The 20,395-nt window shown below is 38.9% G+C and overlaps 4 protein-coding genes across 5 annotated transcripts; 3 read left to right on the top strand and 1 right to left on the bottom strand.

Moving 5' to 3' along the window:
• The first annotated feature begins 595 nt into the window (after nt 1-595).
• On the top strand, nt 596-10,337 carry phf10 (PHD finger protein 10). The gene is made up of 12 exons (XM_088992743.1): nt 596-797; nt 1,288-1,397; nt 1,739-1,869; nt 2,003-2,086; nt 2,179-2,303; nt 2,387-2,536; nt 4,426-4,535; nt 4,783-4,921; nt 5,421-5,558; nt 7,995-8,103; nt 9,135-9,323; nt 9,397-10,337. Exons 1-12 carry the CDS (start codon nt 726-728, stop codon nt 9,489-9,491), a joined length of 1,452 nt encoding a protein of 483 aa, XP_088848869.1. The 5' UTR covers nt 596-725; the 3' UTR covers nt 9,492-10,337.
• A 359-nt stretch (nt 10,338-10,696) lies between these two features.
• Nucleotides 10,697-12,789, top strand: psmb1 (proteasome 20S subunit beta 1). The gene is made up of 6 exons (XM_088991329.1): nt 10,697-10,877; nt 11,172-11,279; nt 11,396-11,477; nt 11,588-11,717; nt 11,829-11,935; nt 12,289-12,789. Exons 1-6 carry the CDS (start codon nt 10,777-10,779, stop codon nt 12,472-12,474), a joined length of 714 nt encoding a protein of 237 aa, XP_088847455.1. The 5' UTR covers nt 10,697-10,776; the 3' UTR covers nt 12,475-12,789.
• A 741-nt stretch (nt 12,790-13,530) lies between these two features.
• Nucleotides 13,531-15,951, bottom strand: LOC148900780 (THAP domain-containing protein 6-like). 2 transcript variants are annotated; one of them, XM_088992739.1, is made up of 5 exons: nt 15,702-15,951; nt 14,596-14,794; nt 14,334-14,456; nt 14,025-14,197; nt 13,531-13,942 (listed from the first exon to the last, which is right to left on the bottom strand). In XM_088992739.1, the coding sequence occupies exons 1-5, from the start codon at nt 15,779-15,781 to the stop codon at nt 13,810-13,812; spliced, it is 708 nt and encodes a 235-aa protein (XP_088848865.1). In that variant the 5' UTR covers nt 15,782-15,951; the 3' UTR covers nt 13,531-13,809. The 2 variants fall into 2 exon arrangements, with proteins under 2 accessions (XP_088848865.1, XP_088848866.1); XM_088992740.1 differs by having other exon boundaries at nt 13,812-14,197; nt 15,702-15,936.
• Nucleotides 15,952-15,956: 5 nt separating this feature from the next.
• On the top strand, nt 15,957-20,328 carry mpc1 (mitochondrial pyruvate carrier 1). The gene is made up of 4 exons (XM_088992741.1): nt 15,957-16,151; nt 17,276-17,372; nt 19,527-19,659; nt 19,823-20,328. The coding sequence occupies exons 1-4, from the start codon at nt 16,077-16,079 to the stop codon at nt 19,842-19,844; spliced, it is 327 nt and encodes a 108-aa protein (XP_088848867.1). The 5' UTR covers nt 15,957-16,076; the 3' UTR covers nt 19,845-20,328.
• Nucleotides 20,329-20,395: the final 67 nt, after the last annotated feature.

Genomic DNA, 20,395 nt, shown 5'->3' with positions numbered 1-20,395 from the left:
TTTAAGCAAAGGACAGAGTTCAAAATATGTGGAGCTTTTCTAATGTGGAGGGTTAAGATTACGTTGCATGATTACTTTCTACGTTATGTTATTTCGGAATAAAACATAATACACTAGTTTTCTCTACTGTTTTTGCTTTAAATTCCTTGTGTGTTCTACATACTTGGCAATAAAGATTATTTTGATTCTGATTAAAATGTACCCTGAATAGATGGTTATTTGTGTCTATATGTGTCCTGCGACTGTTCAGGATGTAGTTTGATTTTCAAATTTACCTGCGATGCATGTTTTTGGAATGTGGGTGGAAACTGGAGGACCCGGAGATAACCCACGCAGGCACAAGAGAGCATTCAAACTGCCCACAGGATGGCCGTAGTCGGATTCGTACCCCGCACGTCTGTATCGTGAGGCCAACATGCAAACTGTGTCGCCTTAAAACAAACAATTGTATATATCTTACTTGGTTAACTCTTTACTAATATATATTTGCATCTCATCTCGAATAACTCTTATTCAGGAAAACCCGACACGTTTGGATTTAACTTTTTAACAATGCTTTGAGAGCAAATTTATATTTAAATACACTGCAGGCTTATGCCGAACTCCAGGGCCGGAGGTGGCAGTGTGGCGCATCTCACGTACATGAACCGCTAGAAAACCATACAAAACGCGGCTAGTTTTGCTAGCGTCCAGCTAGCAAAGCAGCAAGTACAAAATAGTGAAACATGGCTGCTGTGCTCACCTCGAGACCACCGTGCGACAGCAATCCTGCTACCCCAGGATCACAGTCCCTAAAGGTAGCAGACATTTTGTTTAAAAAGGTCATTTGCAAAGGTTATTGTTTCGGGAGCGATGCATTTCCATGTTAAGCTAATTGCTAATTAGCACGCTAAGGGCTGCTACCGTAAACAATGTATGCGAGATGAATACCATTGTTTTCATCGCACCATAACACACATTGGGGAATATATATCATTTTGCCTTCAAAAGGCATTTGTTGGGAAATGCAGTATTTGATAATGCTTTGTTTTCACGACCATTGAATGTTTGAAAAGCCCAGCTCATATAAAGTGGATATAATTTAAGTCATGCCCACTTCAAATAGCTGTTTTATGTTATATAAAATATGGGCTTCATCGAATCTTGACACATTTATCGTTTGCATTTTGGGAAACGTTAAGTGCGATTAAACATAATTTTGAAAGTAGGGTTGAAAATTTGGGTCATAAGCAATAGAGGACATTTAAGCAAACATTTTATATTGTGATGAAATTTGTATTGCTTTAGGAGGATATAACAGAAGAGGAGTCCAATGATGGCAGCCAGCCCCCTAAAAGACGACGAATGGGTTCAGGGGACAGTTCACGAAGCTGTGACACTTCCAGTCAGGACATCGGGTGTGTTTGCTTGTACTTCTTACAAATTGTCTGCCGCAGTGGTGCCCAAACATTTTGAGCCAAAGCTCAAATTTTCGATCAACCAACCCAGCGCAATAGACCTGTTACTGTGCAGAGGAAACTTATAGGATGATTAGGGTGCAATGTATGTACATTATTCTTAGCAGGCACAAACACACACACAAATATTTTTTTTGTTCCCTACTCCCCTTGCGATTGACTTGAGACCGTTCCGCGATCTACCAGCTGATTTTGATTGACGTAATGGGCACCCATGGTCTAGCATGTCTGAATATGGACAGCTTTTTTGTAATGATGGTTCTCCCACCCACCTATTCCAGATCAACATATTTCCCAGCGGAGAACCTAACCGAGTACAAGTGGCCAGCAGATGATATGGGAGAGTATTACATGCTGCAAGAGCAGGTCAGCGAGTACCTGGGTGTCACGTCCTTCAAAAGGAAATACCCTGGTATGAGCTGGAATCTGTTTCCGCTTTGGTAAAATGTTCTAGTGGATTATTTGATGTAAGAATCATTGAAATAAAAATGAAAGTCAAAGTAAAGTAGTGTAGATATTTCATTTGTGTTTCTACTTTTTTCCAGATATGGAAAGAAGGGACCTATCACATAAAGAGAAACTCTATCTGCGTGAGCAGAATGTGATCACTGAGACACAATGCACTCTGGGTAGGAAGCATCCCGTAATTATACAGTCACTTCAATATGAGGATTATGGTCAGTATATGGTCAAAGTGTATGTGGTCTGTTTTATTTTCCAGGTCTCACAGCTCTACGAAGTGATGAGGTGATAGACCTGATGATAAAAGAGTATCCTGCAAAACATTCAGAGTACTCGGTTATACTCCAGGAGCGTGAGCGACTGCGGATAGCTAAAGAGTACTCTGTAAGTGCGTAAATCGGAATGAAAATGCACAATCACATGGTCATACTGTATGTTTGTGGTGGACGTCTACTTTCGTGTTGCAGCAAATGCAGCAGCAGAACCCTCAGAAGGTAGAAGCCAGCAAAGTTCCTGAATACATCAAGAAGGCGGCCAAAAAAGCAGCCGAGTTCAACAGTAATTTCAATAGGGAGCGAATGGAAGAGAGGAGGGCTTATTTTGACCTCCAGACGCATGTAAGTCTACTTTGTTCAATTTAACATGAGCCCAATTCATGATGATGCACAATGGTCAGCTGGAACACTCATGAATATTGATACAATGAGACCTCAACTTACGAACTTAATTGGTTCCCGGACAGAGTGTGTAAGGCGAAAAGTGTGTATCTAAAAAAAAAACCCATAAGAAACCATTAAAATGGGAATAATCCGTTCCAGGGGTTCCATAAAATTTACTTTTCAACTAAATAAGCCTTAAAACTACACACAACCTACCTTATCCTATATATAATAAATGTGCTATTGTATTGTAATGAAAGAAATACACTGTACTGTATAATAAAGTCACTTTATTTACATTTGTGATGGTTATTGATGGCTCTTAATTGACACCTGTTGCTTTCTGACTTGTAAGGTCTTACAAAACTGAGGCATCACATTATCATTCATCATGTTGATGATTCTCATAGCCTTTTCTGGATGCAACTGTTCAATAAAAGCCTGCACATCAACTGCTGAATGGCCTGCTTCTGCTTGTCCTCTTGAAGGCAAATCAAATTGTCTGTGTTGATGACCTCATTATGGTCAGCAACAAGCTCCTCGATGTCATCTGCATTCACTTCGAGTCCCGTAGGTGCTGGCAGAGATTTTATTACAACAAAAGGCACAAATCCGATGATTCCACGGACGCAGAATAAAACGCGACAAAAGAAGGCGGGCGGGGCGAACAAAATGGCACACTCGCGATCGGAAACCGGAAAGCAACAAACTTACGCGATCGCGTCTAACAATCACCTCGTGCAAAGCAAACTGTTGGATTTGCCAGCACAAGACACAGCGATGAACTTTTGTCGTAATCATGTCACTGGTGCGGTGACAGTGACTCGTTGAAATGAAATGAAATTGAAGTGTCGCGAGTGGCGGCCCCGCCCCAGCTGTCAACTCGCACGTGACAATTTAGCGTGACTATTGACACGCTGTTCCTGTGTGTGTGAAAACACTAGCTCTGATTGGCTTACCATGACACACCCCCTCTTGACAGGGTTCAAGTGTAGCAACACAGAAACGTTGGCAAGTGTTTGTCCCTGCTCATTCAGTTAGACAATGCTTTCCAAACAGCCTAGAGTCATAAGAAGTCGTGCGCTATTCTCGAACCTGAACGCACCCCAAGTCTTGGATGACAAATAAACAGAGCAGAGTAGACGTGTACGGCTGGTAGTTTCTTCAATTTATTCATAGTAACGCACCACATTTGAACTGAGGCTGAACACGAGCCTGTGGTGTTTATTTTCCGGTCCCGTAATCGTTAAATTATCTGCAAAATGCTCCTCGGAGGCAATGGACGTGTGAATTCAGAGAGAGGGGGTGTGGAAAGTAGCGCCGGCTGGAGCGCTGTTCGGTCGTGTGCTTCCGCCGAAGATCACTCCGCCAGATCCGAAGGTCGTGTGCTTTGGTGTTCCAGCCTTGGTGGATGTGTAATATGAAAATAGTGCTTATTATAAGGTTTAATTTTCATAAATTTGACGTTCGTAAGATGAAAAGTTCGTAATATAAGGTGTTCGTAAGTTGAGGTCTCACTGTTGTTGCTTAGCTATTTGCTGGCTTTTTGTGCAAGTGAAGACTGATTTGTCATTTTTGTCAAAAGTTCATGGTAGTTGCTAAATTTCCAAGTCGCTCAGGAGCCACGATACATTGTGACAATGGCTCCTGCAATCCCACTGTTACACTGTATATCGCCAGTGCTTTCTATTGATTGGTTTGCTGGTCACAAGTGCTATCGTTCATAATAAAAAGTGAAACATATTTTCTCACATGCAATAATTAATGGTATCTATTATTTGGGATTCTGTTTCTAATGCTTCCTTGATGAGTCTTGAATTTATTTGGTTTGATTTTGTTTGTCTCAGGTTATCCAAGTGCCACAGGGGAGGTTCAAAGTGCTCGCTCCAGAGTTGACCAGAACTGGACCCTACCCTGTTGCTCTAATACCTGGGCAGTTCCAAGACTACTACAAACGGTAGATTATTCCTCTAGTAACAACAGTTCACCTCAACTAACTCCATATTTATCAAGCCTGTCCAACATTTCCAATTGCATGCCTGTGTTGATATACCATTCGGCGTTCAAGCAAGTTTTTCCTCACGCTAAAGTCTCCACCACACCATCTTTTGAGATTCTGAAAGATTTAACATGGTCACATATGGCTGTGTGGAAATTACTCTTTGTATGCTTTGCCCTGAAACACAGTGTATTGTGTCTAACAGGTACTCTCCCAACGAGCTACGATACCTGCCTTTGAACACAGCTTTGTTTGAACCTCCGCTGGATCCAGATCTGCCTGCACTGGACTCAGAACCTGATTCAGATGATGCAGAGGATGACAAAAAGAACAAAAACTCTTCTGTAAGTTTGACTGGGCACAAATGTATCCATAAGATACACAATCAAATCAATTTGGGTGTGGAGTAAACTACTCCCAAACCCGAGCATTTAATGACATTTTTAATGTTAATTTGTCAAGGACTTTGTTTATATTTTGCTGCATCTTTTTTTCTGAAGTTGAACCAAGAAGACTGACTTATTTTTGTCATCTTTTCATAACTTGGTTGGTTTGGGGAGAACTATAACAAATCCTAGAAGAGAATAAAAGTAAAAGCCATACATGTCTTAATTAATGTCACTGTCATTATTTTTCTAGAAGCAAAGAGGGAGAAATTGGATTGTAATCACCCAAACTCGGATATGCATTCAATTCAGATTTTTTTGATTGTGTGATTGGCATTGAGTTACCTTGTGTAAGAAAGCGTGTATAAATAAACTGTCTTGCCTGTTGATATTTTATTTTCATTCCATATGGCCAGACTTGATGGCGCACATCTCACATTATACTGTGTATGTGCAGGACAGTTCTTCAGGCAACACATCAGACGGTGAAAGTCACGAGGGCGGAGGCCACAAATCCAAGACCAAAGATAGGACATCCACGCCGGGCAAAGATGGCAGCCAGCGCCACTCCCACAAAGTCACCCCCGGGTACAAGGTAGAGGACAAAACCACCTGAACTCTCCTCCAACAACAGCAGCAGCACTTTTCTACCCCTCCTCCTCCTTTTTCTACTACTACGACCACCTCCTTACTCCATCCATCCCGACATCCCTTCCCTTAGCTTTCTTCACCTTGTTCTCCAGCTTCTTCAGTTTGTCTCAGTTGGAACCAGCACACACATTTGCCCACATATTTCCGCTGAGGCTCCTCTCGTCACTTTTTAGGATTACTACATGACTGTTTTTTTTTTCTCCTCCAGCAGACTGTGAGCAATAAGAAAGGAACAAATCAGTTTGTTTTGCATTGCACTTTTTTTGTTTTTCCCGTATGGACAATTTTTTTTTTTCCTTTTTGAATGTCGTCAGTTTTTTGCCTCACTTGTCTCTTAAAAAAAAGTACGAATAAGACAAGTCAAAAGATCTTTTAGCTGCTACATTTTCATTTTTGAAAAGGAACATGGATAAAGATAACACATTCATTTTGTGGTTGCTTTTAAAAAGTAGTCAATATTAAAAGTAGAGAATATTTTGACATGTATACCTGAAGTGTGTCAAACACTTAAATGTTTACTGTGTATTTTGGTGTTAAAGATATGCTATGTATTAACATGTCCAGTACTGTTGGTCTGTGGGTAAATATCAGAGAGCGCTGTATTACAACGCATGTGCATCAGTGAGGCGATGACATGCTGACCTTGTTCACACTGAGTTCAAATGCTAGAAAGCGAAATATCAATTTGTCTCTCAAAATCAGGAGCAAGGAGCCGAGCATATAAAGCCCACCAGAGTATTTGATTTGGCTCACAATACATTTCTTTAAATATATATATAATAATAATATAGAATCTCCAGAAAAAGAAGCCAATAAATATTTAACTGCTAAATGCTCATAATTCTGTGGTTCTTTGAGATGCTGATCTACTGTATATAATAATAATAAATACTTGTATCCAATTTTATTTCTCATTTGTATACCAATATGGCTTTCATGAAAGGACTTTATTAAAACAAAATGGCCCCTGGGAAAAAAGGTTTCCCACCTCTGGTCTTTATTACATATAGTGGACTCCTACAATTTGCTGGGGTTGTACTGTTAGCCTGCCATTAGCCAAAGTCAATGTATAATTGACGGCTATTATAATTACATTGTGGGGAAAAATTAACCCCAAATCCACCCAAATTTCCTGAAAAAGCGTGAATATCCCACTATTACTCATTTTCCAGGGGAAAAAATAAAGGTGAATCGTTGGGGACCGACCTATGAGAACAAAGTGGTCCACTGTATTTGATAATGACTTTAAGCAAAAAGCTATCAATATATCAAATTAGTCAAAATGTTGTATTTGTGCCAAACAAACTTTTTTATTTAAATAGCCTTTAAATGACAAATTTAAAGAAACAAATATGTGTCCAGTCTGGCTTTTCAGTGTGGACATGGTCCTGTTTGACTGTGTGAAAATTAGACAATACAGTATGAACATGAGGTCATGTTTTTGCACATGTTTTACTTAGTTTATGTGACATGCAGCTAAAATATGTGTCCGTGCACTCTTTTAAAAGAGTGCAAAACAACCTAGAGTACAGTAATGCGAAATATTTATTTTTCAAAAAAGTCCTCAAAAAATAATATTTTTATAACTACAAATTAATGTGCACCTCCCTCTGAGTTGCATATACTGTATATACACACACATTTACGTGCTTATTATTCATTCAAAATACGTATTTGGTGTCCCCAGATTTTGTATCTCACAGTGACTGTTGAAGGTTATATAAACACTACTTAGCTCTGGTCTGGCTCCAGTTGACATTACAAGTATATGCAATGTTTTTGGACTAAGTGTTATGAATAATGTGATATTTTCACAATACGGCTTATGAATAAAAACAAGTTATGATACAAAGCTGATGTTAAATGGAGTAATTTCCTGTACTTCCATTCGAGGTGGGATTCTTGGATCTTTTGATTCCGGTGTTCTAAATCATAAAATGTAAATGAATTATGCCAACAAGAAAATGTAATTCTCAAGTTTCAGTCACATTAATTGTTATATTAAAGCTAGTGTTGGTATAGTCCTCTTTTAAGATTTTTTTTTCAAGCTGTAATAATGTCCGACATGGGAAACAATGCGTTTTCACAAAATGGAGACCTCCCTAAAATTCAACATCAAAGTGAAAATTGATCTTCCATGGCTTCAATCAACACACTTTTTCCGTTGTTTTATTTGGATCACTATGTTGTGGATTTGTTCCAGCATCTTTTACCTTACATTTCATTAGAATGCTCCTTCACTCCCAACTTATACAGGAAAATTTGCATTTATTTATTGGGCATTTTGGAACACTTGACATGATCCAACTGGGCTTTACTGTATACAGAACATGACTGCAGAATGCTGTGCTGGTGTTTATAGCATTGTTCTGCCTTGCAGCCGAAGGTCATTCCCAATGCTATATGTGGCATTTGCCAGAAGGGTAAGGAGGCCAACAAGCGAGGCAAACCTGAGGCGCTCATTCACTGCTCCCAGTGTGATAATAGTGGTGAGTACGTACACACACACACATGAGCACACACATGTACATACTTAAATTCCTCCAGATATGGGGTGAACAGTTGTTTGTAGGTGGGGAGACTACAGGTTCTGCAATTTTGTTGTATTTGAGACATTTCTGTTGAACAGTTTATTGAAAGTATAATTTAGCCACTCTCCTTTCAGGTAGTACACGGTTTCTTCAAATTGGGGTCTTCAAACAGTTGTATTTATTTATTTTTTAATTCTTGTTTTTTTTATTCTTTTTTTTAAATGATTGTGTCTTCTTTATGATTGGTTTAAGTGCAGTACTTTTTGATATGAAGGCAGTGCATGATGTTTTCCGATGGAGGGACCAAATTTTGGTATGTATTTTTAATTGTAAGTTCAGGAAATGCGGAACAGAGCAAATTTAAATTGTGATTTAATCTGAGGATAATATTTCAAGAAAATTGATGAAGTTTACAGTAAAATGTTAATGTTAGATTTGTTAATGTTAAATGTTAAAATGCAAAAAGTGAAGCTGCTCGCCCCCCAAAAATTATCCATACTAACTTTTCCTGTTAAACAATTTAGGAAACGTGAGGTTTAGGTGCATTTCATTATCATCATTATCTATAGCAGTCATATTTTGTAGTTACTGCCAGACTAAGTGAATCCTCTGTCATTATTCTATGCTTCTCCTTCGATGTTCTTAACTAGGTTTTAAAGTCAGTATTTGGCAACCTTTTATTGAATTTTGGACCTGTTCGATTATATACCAACACAGATACCTTCTGCCATCTAGTGGAGGCACATTTCATTCATTGGTCTGCCTCACATTGTTGCTGGTATAGACAGACAAATATGTTGTAGTGTTGATTTTATTTTATTACGTTTTTTTTTTTTTTTTTTATTATCACATGTTTAAGTCTCCCAATTATAAGACATCCTACCTCTCAAGTCACTGTGGTGTTTACTTTGGAAGTGTGTTTGGTTTATTTTTGTCTGTAGCTTCTTGCAGGTGTGTGTCTCATCACTGTCTTGTGTCACTAAATGCAGGTCACCCGTCCTGCTTGGACATGAGCACAGAGCTGATACGTGTGATCCGGACATACCGCTGGCAGTGCATGGAGTGCAAGACGTGCACCGTGTGCCAGCAGCCCCACCATGAGGACGAGATGATGTTCTGCGACAAGTGTGACCGAGGCTTCCACACCTTCTGCGTCGGGATGGACTCCATCCCCACAGGTGATTTGTCTATTAGCTTGCTCTTTATTTGCCCTTGTATAGCATTGAGTAAATGTTTAAACTGATGTTTCAGGTCTTTGGCTGTGTGAGGTATGCGACAAAGATTTCAACACACCCAAGAAAAGCGGAACAAAAACACTGAAAAGGGCCAAGTCAGCTCAGAAATGATTAAAATTTAACGCTGTTTCAATTTATTAGATGATAGATGGGATTTCATTGACCATTTTGAAAGGGTACTGTGTCTTAAGAGCGCAATAGACACAACAACAGTTGGCTCAACGACCAGAATTGTCCCTTTCTGTAAAACTCTACTGGAGTTCCGACTGTTGGTTCCAACTAACCAGTGCATTTTGTTTTACCTAAATTGCTTCAAGATAATTCAACAGTTCTAATTGATTATCGTGCCTTTCACAAGTATCCAAATGCTAACTTACTTAGCAGGATGAAAATAACTACAAAATCAGATCATATGAGCGGTTTAATATTATGCGATACTGATAACTGAGATTTTATTTCCTATTTTGTCATCAGTTATAAAATTGCTGGACTCGTTTTTGTTTCAACACTACATCAACTCCATTTGACTTTGATTTCAGCGTCACTCTCTTCAGTTTATCTTTATGTAACAAAACGGGTACACGATAAACAACAAAGCTGTTTTGGTTGAACATTTGGTGCTTTTATTAATCTTCTGGTTAAAAATGAAAAGTCAGTTTAATGAATATCATGTTTTATTTTGATGCACATTTTTATTCCAACATGTCTTGAATTCTATCATGGTGCTCGTGATCTTTTGAAATATAGCGTCTGTATTTTATTTTGTCCTGTTTTATTACAACGTGTGTCTTAGGTACAACTTTTCACGATACCTAAAGTAATGATGTCTCTGACTGCAAATTTGAATTGCAAATTAAAATGTATTTTTCTACTTTTCTAGAAAATGTACTTTAGTGGTAGTAGATCATTTGTTCATGTCATAGTCACTGAATTGTTTTATTTTTTAATAAACGTGGATATAATTAATACCTCGGTCTGTCATGCATCTTTTTTTTATTGACTGAGATGTGTAAAACTTTCCATTTTGGTATTGGTCAGGTAGATGCAGAGTATTAAATGTCGGCCTGTTCACTGGTGCAATCCTTCTTTTCAAATGTCCACTCAGTTAGGCTAAATTGTGATTCAAATAAACTACATTTAAAATCTCATGTTTATATACACACGAATCTGTACACATTTTTGTGAACAGATGCCAAAATATTCCTGATTTGGAGAACTGTATTTCGAAAAAACTGGACAACTGCAGGCCACGTCCATGCCACACTACAGGCACAGAGGGCGCTTGTGTACTTCACCCGACTGGGATACATCGAAGAAGAAGTTGCCATATAGCCGTGATACAGCGACTTTACGAGTGGATTGCCAATCAAAAGATTGTTGTGTTTTTCTCTAAAAAATGCTCCACGTTCGAGATTTTAGAGACCAAGGCAAAATGAAGGACTATCATTACACAGGTCCAGTGGAGCACCGGTTCTCACCGTATACGTTCAACGGCGGGTAAATTTGTTTTTCACTGCCTCGCTTGTTAGCCTACCAGCTAGCGCTTTCCAATCCAAGTGAATGCCGAGCTAATGTTTTGTATTAACGAATGATTGTTATTTAGATACATAGATGTGACTTCGTTTTTTAATGCGGAAGACGTCACTGTGGCAAATCGTGGTTTTGATTGAGCAAATCTTTGTATAATTATTTCACTTTTGAATAACACCGTTTCTACTAGCATTACGATGAACATACTAAGCGCGGCGTGAAAAATGAATGACTACATGACGATCTGTAATGTATTTACAGGACTGTACTAGCGCTGGCTGGGGAAGACTTTGCCGTCGTAGCTTCAGACACCAGGCTCAGTGAGGGCTATTCAATCCATAGTAGAGATTCTCCAAAATGCTACAAATTGTAAGTTTTACTTTCCCCGTGCTGTTTTTAATGGATCAGACATACACCAAAATTGATTTGATATCTATTTTAACCATGCAAACACTGACATTTTATTTTACTCCCGTTTCTTCCAGGACAGACACAACTGTAATTGGGTGCAGTGGTTTCCACGGTGACTGCCTTACACTGACAAAAATCATTGATGCCAGACTGAAGGTGGGAAACTTGAATGTGTATTATGTATTTTGAATGCATATTGGCTATCCTAGTGAAAGTGCACTGTTAGTTGAATTGTGTGCAGATAATTAACCTTCATTTCCTTTCAGATGTACAAACACGCAAACAATAAGACCATGACATGTAGCGCCATCGCTGCCATGTTGTCCACCATCTTATACGGCAGGAGATTTTTCCCCTACTATGTTTATAATATCATTGGAGGTCTTGATGACGAGGGTAAGTGGGGGACTACTACTTAGGTCACCTTTGTAAATACAACTGCTTTACAGCTCCTCAAAGGGAAAGTGCACAAGCGTGTTACTGACTCATCAGTGATAATTATTCTAGGCAAGGGTGCCGTCTACAGCTTTGACCCAGTAGGATCCTACCAGAGAAACAGCTACATGGCTGGAGGATCAGCTAGTGCCATGCTGCAACCACTACTAGACAACCAGGTATATAACATGATCTTACTGCCAAATAAGGATCAAAGAATTCATCAGATAACTCAAATAATTTGATTACATAAATGTTGCCACTCACTAGTGGCAACATTTATGTAATCAAATTATTTGAATGGGTACCCAGTTGACAGTCAGCTCCTACCCTGAGCTCACAATAGCCGATTGAACACTCATTGACTCCCACGTCACTCACCAGGCTAGGCCCCACTTTTTAAAGTCATACATACACACTAAGTCATATGTTTTGCTTGAGCCACACCATTATCCTCACACGCTTGGTTTGTTTCGTAATACAACCTATTTTTTAAAGTATATTAGTCCTGACCCACACCCCTTCTTCACAGATCGGTTTCAAGAACATGGAGGGTGTAACACGAATTCCTCTGAGCCGCGAGAAGTCGGTTCAGCTGGTCAAAGATGTTTTCATCTCGGCCGCAGAAAGAGATGTTTACACCGGGGATGCCCTTCAGATCTGTATCATCACTAAGGAGGGAATCACAGAGGAGACCGTCCCGCTGAGGAAGGACTGAAGAAGACATTGTTCCGTCTTGTCTTGTTTCTTCCACTGGCGCTTATTTCCACATTCACTCTGCTCATTTAGTTGCTTGACTGCAGACCGTGTCAAACAGGAGTGTTGACCTAAATGTTAACTAACATTTTTTTTAAACCACCAAACCCATATTCCAATTTTGATACCTGTAATGAATATTTTTTTTGGTAATTTTTCATTTTTTCTGTTATCAGAACCAGGATCCTTCATCAGCACTCCTGTAATTCTAAAAGTTCCCATTATAAAAAAAAACATTCTTTTTACATTCTTAATAAATGTAAAGAATTGAGGAAAATGTGTTTTCTTGTTTTGTTGCACAATTACTGTAAAGTATCGTTATATCGATATCGGTTATATCGATAGTACTGCTTATTACGATACTATTTCTATGAACGCAAGGAGGAAATTTACATGCCGCAGGATCGGATATATCGATAGTCCGGTTATATCGATTTTTTTCCAACTCCCGAGAATATCGATATAACGAGACTTTACTGTAGATATAACGACTCTTCTTTTAAAAAAAAGGAAACTACTAATTCCAGGCATTCATCTGAATGTAACTAGGCTAATTTCCATTAAAATTAGATGTTACATATTTTCAGACAAATTAAGAGAGTGACTTTGTTCCACTAAAGAATGTTATTTGCTTAAAAAAACAACACTAATTTATGTTAATCGTTTGTTCATGTTCAAGAAAAGTGTAGTTTTTGCCTTGAACCTAGCATATAATCAATATACAGTAAAGTCTCGTTATATCGATATTCAAGGGAGTCCGAAAAAATATCGATATAACCGGGACTATCGATATATCCGACCCTGTTTGCATGTAATTTTCTCCGTGCGTGCATAGAAATAGTATCGATATAACCGGGACTATCGATATATCCGATATCGATATAACAAGACTTTACTGTAGTTGTTAGCGCTACTTAGGGGAAGTCAATGCCGGTGCAATTTATGAGGTGTGATTAGTGTGCAGCCTTATTTTGAAGAACGGACAATACAAGGTAGCAAATGGGAGCGATGGTTTTCTTGACCAATGTTTCCCAAACTTTATTGGGGCAAGGCACATATTTTACATTTTTGAAAAACCTCAGAACACCGTTAAACAACACGTATTATATACAGTACATTGAAAAAATATGCTTTCTGTCTTACTTTACAAAATATAGTTCCGCCTGTCACTACATATCACTGGCATAGGTCGATGAACAAAGACACATTAAATCACACCAATGAAGAAAAAAACTGGATCATTTTCTCCAGAACACCTGAGGTTCTGTTATGGTACCTCTCATCTCGGGGTCGGAAATCAATGCTCTTGTTTCCGAGATGTGCTCCCAGAGTGAAAGCACAACCTTTGAGTCTCTTCGTGGATAAAATGTGTGACTTTGGTAATCGCCAGAGAACTGTGGCAGCACCTCTCATCACCCGAACAGCACCATCTGAGGGAATCACCAGCCCACCATTATTTTTCTTGGGTCCAACAATGGGAGCCCTTACAGATCGAGACTCTTTAAGGCTCACACGCAAGGTTCACATAGTGACTTGTGCAGTACAGCCATAAGAGTGGTCCTTGCTCTTCGTTCTCGCACCAGCGCATTTCTCTTCTGCTTCTCCAGGCTCCACAATCTGGCTGCAGCTGCATTGAACTTAGCCTTGAGAGCAGCGGGAGAGTTTGGTAAAGAATAGTTGTGGTCCTGGTATTTGATGGATGAACAGATGGAATGAAAATATGTCATTGGCCAGCAATGTTATGTCATTCTATAAATCATGCAGTCAGCGCAATTCATTACTGAGACCCGACCATTTTGAGACAAAAATACAAATACTCACAAGGTTAATATTGAATCGAGGTTTCTTTTTGGTCACTTTCTGAGGGATGGGTAATGGTAGGCTCTCCTTCGCTTTGATTGAGGTTTTTGTAGTTCTTATTGTACTTGTCCTTTTTTCTTCATGCTAGAGAAAACACAGATTTAGTTTGATTGGGTGCAGAGTGATCACAGTGGTCCTCTTTACAGTAACAGAAATACTGTGAATATTCAGAAAAAGAATGAAACGCAAATAAAACGGAGACGCTAAATGGTTGCAAACCTACTGGTATTTGGTGAGGACGATCTGGGAAGTTAAACAATGATGGAATGACACCAGCTCTAATCCGGCAAATCTGTCCAGTCTTGTCAAAGTCACGACTCCGAAAATGTTGACTGCAGAGCACAGATTCATCACTTGCAGTAAAATCCCTCCTCCTCATAGCTTTTTCCCACAGTCTCCTCATCTCATCGCCTCTAGGGAACCTATATGGAGTAAGAAAAGTAGACAAAACAATAAATAAATCAGTCAACAACATATTATACCGCACTTGAAATTACATGGGTTGTTGGAAGTTTATTTTAAAACAATATGTACTTTAAAGTTTTTACCATCAATAAAAGTGATTCACAGCTGTGCAAAAAAAGGAATCTGAATTGCAAAGGGAAAATTGAGAACCTCTTGGACTATAGAATGGAAAACACAACTCAACATAATAAAAAATAAAATACTCAACAGTTCAACACTCATTTGGTCACTGGGTAACTATCTGAGTCAAAGACAACCAACATTCTGTTGTTTCCCTGCCCAGGACTGGTCACACCAGCTAGATCAGTTGGTCACCAGCTTTTGCCCACGGAGCATATTGACAGTGCTGTATCGCTGAGGCACAATTGAGTACATTGCCCGGTGACCGATTGTTCGAATCCTGGCTGCTTTGTTTTGCATTTGCTGCTGTTTTGATGTCACCACCGAGACCAACAGACAAAAAAAACTATGCCGTCAATGTTTTAGCGGGGGTCGAAATGGTTAGTAACGTGAGGAATTTTACTTCGAAAACATCTGGGAGTGAATGGGTTAATCGTGCAGCATGTTGGCAGCCGAGATGCTCGCTTGCATATGTTGCTAGTAGCTATCAGACCCCCTCCACTCGAAAAGCAAAAGTCAGGCGAGTCACCAAAATTATGAATATCTCTGTATTCCGATAGCACGCTGCAATTGCGCGGCGAGGGCCAATTTCAAAATAAAGGCCAAATACATAAACTCACGGACACGAGCGCTTCGTATTTAGTACAATTAAATACAAAAATATTTACGTTATCGTGTATGGTAGACTCGAAGCTCTCAGCACGATTCACTACCAATGCCACCAGAGTTTTAAATTGTTCTTACTTATGAAATGTTATTCCTTGTTTCCTTGATTCGGCAGTTCGGCGTTGTGTGCACCCGATTGCAGCACAATGTGCAGGCATCCTTGTTTTGTTGTGTGTCGTCTCCAAACACCCTATAGGTTTGCCCCTACTAGCTTAGCGTGACAGTAAGCACGAAGTTTAGGAAAATAATGTGTCGTGTCAGCCTTCTGGGTAAATGGCCGATAACATCCGTCTAACATTTGCGACAGTGTCGTAAAGCAAAGAAATCGCTGTTTTGTGGTTGGTTGGAAATTTGACCCGGCGTCCTCTAGTGTCTTCACTTCGCAGCTCAGCGCCCTTCATCGGACATTTTGCCATATCTCCGTCATCATCTACTGTAGACAAGCGTAACATCATGGCTGGAACGATTGCACGCAAAGCAATAGAGCACCTGAAGAGTAAAGATTTCAGAGACTATTTGATGAGGTGTGTACCAAAATTGATATGAGCAATGTGCTAATCTAGCCACATAGCGATGTGTGTATGTAGTTCACAAGTTCAGATGTGACAGCCAGTCAAAAATGTTACAGAATTTTGAACTTGGCGAGAAAAATTATTTGGGAACTGTCATTTTTCATTTAACTCCATTTAACTGTAGTTTTGTATTGTAAGCACCGCATCATACTCTGCATTTTTTACGATTATACTAGTGCAGCGTGTTCCACCGGAGACAAATTCCTCGTGTGTTCTACATACGTATTTGGCAATAAAGATGATTCTCATTCTGATACTCATACAATATGACAAGCAAACAACGCATTATCTGTTTATTTAATCATAGAACACACTTCTAAACGCCAAAGATGTCCTGTTGTTCTCATAATTTAAACATTATATAGTGTTGGTGTTTTATGAGTGCTAGAAGAGATTAACAGTATTTTCAGCGGCAAGGGTTTCCGGTAATGACCATGGTCACAGACCAAAGTCAACTCACAAGTGGACGTTCCACTGTAGTTCTGTTTATTCCTGCACTAAGATTCAAATTGTGACGCCCCCGTTCCCATTTCAAAGTCCAACTTATGACAGATGTACAGTAAATGAATGTTTCATGTTTTTTGCTCACTTTTATTTAAATATAGACTGAAATTTTCTGGGGGAAAACACTATTTAAACGTCTTGTGAATAGAGATTTTTTTGTCAGGACACACATATCTTTTTAAAGCCAGATTTCAAACAGTTCAACCCTAAATAAGGGTGCGGTACACTCTACAGTACAACCAGAATTGTGGACTACTCGAATTAGATAACATAGACCTCTCACAATGGGGAAATAGCAAGGAGGATACAGAAATGTAACACATCAATTTATGGCACATACTCTGCTGAACCTTACGTATTTAACTACTTATTGACCTTATTATTTGTAAGACTTGTTTTTTAATGACTTGTTTTTTTCTCTTTCATGCGGCCCTGAATAATGAAAAACATTAACCAGCACTGTAAGTATAATTTATTTTATTGGAATGTCTATATGAACATTGTTTTCCCAGAATCTGTTCTGTAAGACTGCGGTCTTTGTGCATGTGTGTTTTGTGTCTGTGTGCGTGCTTACAGCATTTCTGGGGTCCAATAGCAAACTGGGGTCTTCCTATAGCCGCCATCACTGACATGAAAAAGAGCCCTGAGATCATCAGTGGCAGGATGACCTTCGGTGAGACGCATGCATCATACATTATGTAATTTATGTACAGAGGGCATGGTAATTCAGTGATTTGTATATTGTTTGTCTTATGTCTGGATTTCAAAGTACATTCTCAATAACACCCATTGTTTACATTCACAACATGGCTGCAAACGGGGAGGAGCTTTTTCACCAAAGCACAGTCAAAGTGGCCAATTTCATGACTTTTTTTTTACCACTCCAGTGGCTATTGTTGGGGGAAAAAAGTGACACGCTACTTTAATTTCTACTCAGGAACTGATAACGTGCAGAATATTTTTTAGATTGTGTTATTTTGAGGAGATAGTTGGGCCTTTCGAAGAATCGTTGGATTAATCGTTCTTAAAAAGACATGATCCCAATGTATGAAGTTCCAAAAGCAATTATTGTTGAAAATATTTCACTTGAGGTATATACAGTGCCTTCCAAAAGTATTCGGCCCCCTTGAACCTTGCGACCTTTCGCCACATTTCAGGCTTCAAACATAAAGATATAAAATGTTAATTTTTTTGTCAAGAATCAACAACAAGTGAGACACAATCGTGAAGTGGAACACAATTTATTGGATAATGTAAACTTTTTTTAACAAATAAAAAACTGAAAAGTGGGGCGTGCAAATTATTCGGCCCCCTTGCGTTAATACTTTGTAGCGCCACTTTTTGCTCCAATTACAGCTGCAAGTCGCTTAGGGTATGTTTCTATTGGTTTTGCACATCGAGAGACTGACATTCTTGCCCATTGTTCCTTGCAAAACAGCTCAAGCTCAGTGAGGTTGAATGGAGAGTGTTTGTGAACAGCAGTCTTCAGCTCTTTCCACAGATTTTCAATTGGATTCAGGTCAGGCCATTCTAACGCCTGGATACGTTTATTTTTGAACCATTCCATTGTAGATTTGGCTTTATGTTTTGGATCATTGTCCTGTTGGAAGACAAATCACCGTCCCAGTCTTGTGCAGATACCAACAGGTTTTTTTTCCAGAATGTTCCTGTATTTGGCTCCATCCATCTTCCTGTCAATTTTAAACATCTTTCCTGTCCCTGCTGAAGAAAATCAGGCCCAAACTATGATGCTGCGACCACCATGTTTGACAGTGGGGATGGTGCGTTCAGGGTGATGAGCTGTGTTGCTTTTACGCCAAACATATTGTTTTGCATTGTGGCCAAAAAGTTCAATTTTGGTTTCATCTGACCTTCTTCAACATGTTTGGTGTGTCGCCCAGGTGGCATGTGGCAAACTTCAAACGAGACCTTTTATGGATATCTTTGAGAAATGGCTTTCTTCTTGCCACTCTTCCATAAAGTTTATTATTATTATTATTATTATTATTATTATTATTATTATTATTATTATTATTATTATTATTATTATTATTATTATTATTATTATTATTATTATTATATGTTCAAGTCTACATGAGAAACAAGCCTGCGAAAGATCGAGGGATGACGCTTGAAATATGGATTAGCCAAAACGTGCAATTTAAAGGACAACAGACATCAATTTTCATCAGAAAAACGTTTTATAGCATTTAAAATACCTAAAACACGCAGTATGATATTTTTAGTCAAATGCAAAACACCAGACCAGTCCCCAGACCAAACAAGTACAGCAAAATACATTGACGTGATGGAAGGACCGCTATAATGCGTCTTTTTTACGGTCAGGGGTGGTCCTTTAGTGACGTCACGTACGGACTCGTCACCAACTCAAAAACAAGACTTCCTGAATATTCAGCGCGAGTCTTAAAACGTAAAATATAGCTATATGCGGTGGAATATTTGTAAAATACGCTCAGAAGTCATTTGAAGCCATTTTACAAATTATGGACACAACTTGTCCGGAGACGTCGGTTGTCCTTTAACTGCTCATTTTATGATGTTAAATTACTTCACATTTTAAAGGCTGATTTATTAAGGATCAAGTGTACATGAGGAGGTATTGCTCGGGCGGGGGGGAAATGTTTGATGGTTTGTTGGATATTTGAAGAATTCTCAGAAAGAAAGGAAAAACTCAGAGAGCAAATGTTTTGAAAAATGTCAGTGTCATTTGCATGTTAGGATTTTTCACCTGATAAATTTGGTCACTTGGATGATGCTGCAATACAACCTCTTTTATTTGTGCTTGTGTGCTCCCGTCTCTTCTCAGCTCTGTGTTGTTACTCGCTGCTCTTCATGCGTTTCGCCTACAAAGTGCAACCACGCAACTGGCTGCTGTTTGCTTGCCATATGACCAATGAGTCCGCACAGCTGATTCAAGGAGGTCGCCTCATCAAGTACAAGTAAGTCCGCTTTAGTGTTTTTTTATTTTATTTTATTCGACGTAACCAAAACATTTGAGCCATAATTGGAAATTGTGCTGTTGATCGGCAAGCATTATGAATTAGCATCTTCCGTGTTCATTGTTACTAAAATCAAAAATATTTCTCTGTTTTTGTATTTCAGTTTGGAAAAGAAGACATCTTAGTGACAAATCAGCGTTTTTTTCTGTTCCAACCATAAGGACGCAAAGAGCCTTAGATACGCGTGCACATATCTAATCGCAGGAGCCGTGGCAATTTCCTTCCCCTCTTTTAAGAATGATTGATCACCCACATGAAGTTATTGGTTACATGTTACTGCACAAAACAGTGTTTCCTTTATAAATTCAATGCTGGAATTTATAATTGCATTTTCATTGTTCACTGTGAGTGAATGTATAATCCAATATGCAATCTTCCACTGTAACTTAATTTAAATGTGTATTGCTCTTTCACCATCTTATTGACAATGTTTCAATGTATAACCCACTTTCCAATCTTCCGGTGTAACTTAATTAAACATTTTATTGGTCTTTCACCACTTTATTGATAAGATTTCCCTGTAAACTCAACTGAAGTTTGACATTGGGTGGATTTGGGATCACTTTTGTGGGAGTGAAGACACAAAGCAATAAAGACTGTTTCAAGAAAGGCTGCAGTTGAATGTGTTAAAATGATGACGATATGATAATTCGCCTCATAGATATCCAGATTTTAG

Source organism: Hippocampus bargibanti, linkage group LG03 (genome assembly GCF_051943395.1).
Source record: "Hippocampus bargibanti isolate YZ-2025 linkage group LG03, ASM5194339v1, whole genome shotgun sequence".
Lineage (NCBI taxonomy): Eukaryota > Metazoa > Chordata > Actinopteri > Syngnathiformes > Syngnathidae > Hippocampus > Hippocampus bargibanti.
Note: the sequence above shows the minus strand (reverse complement) of the source record. Positions and strands in the feature narration are given on the sequence as shown.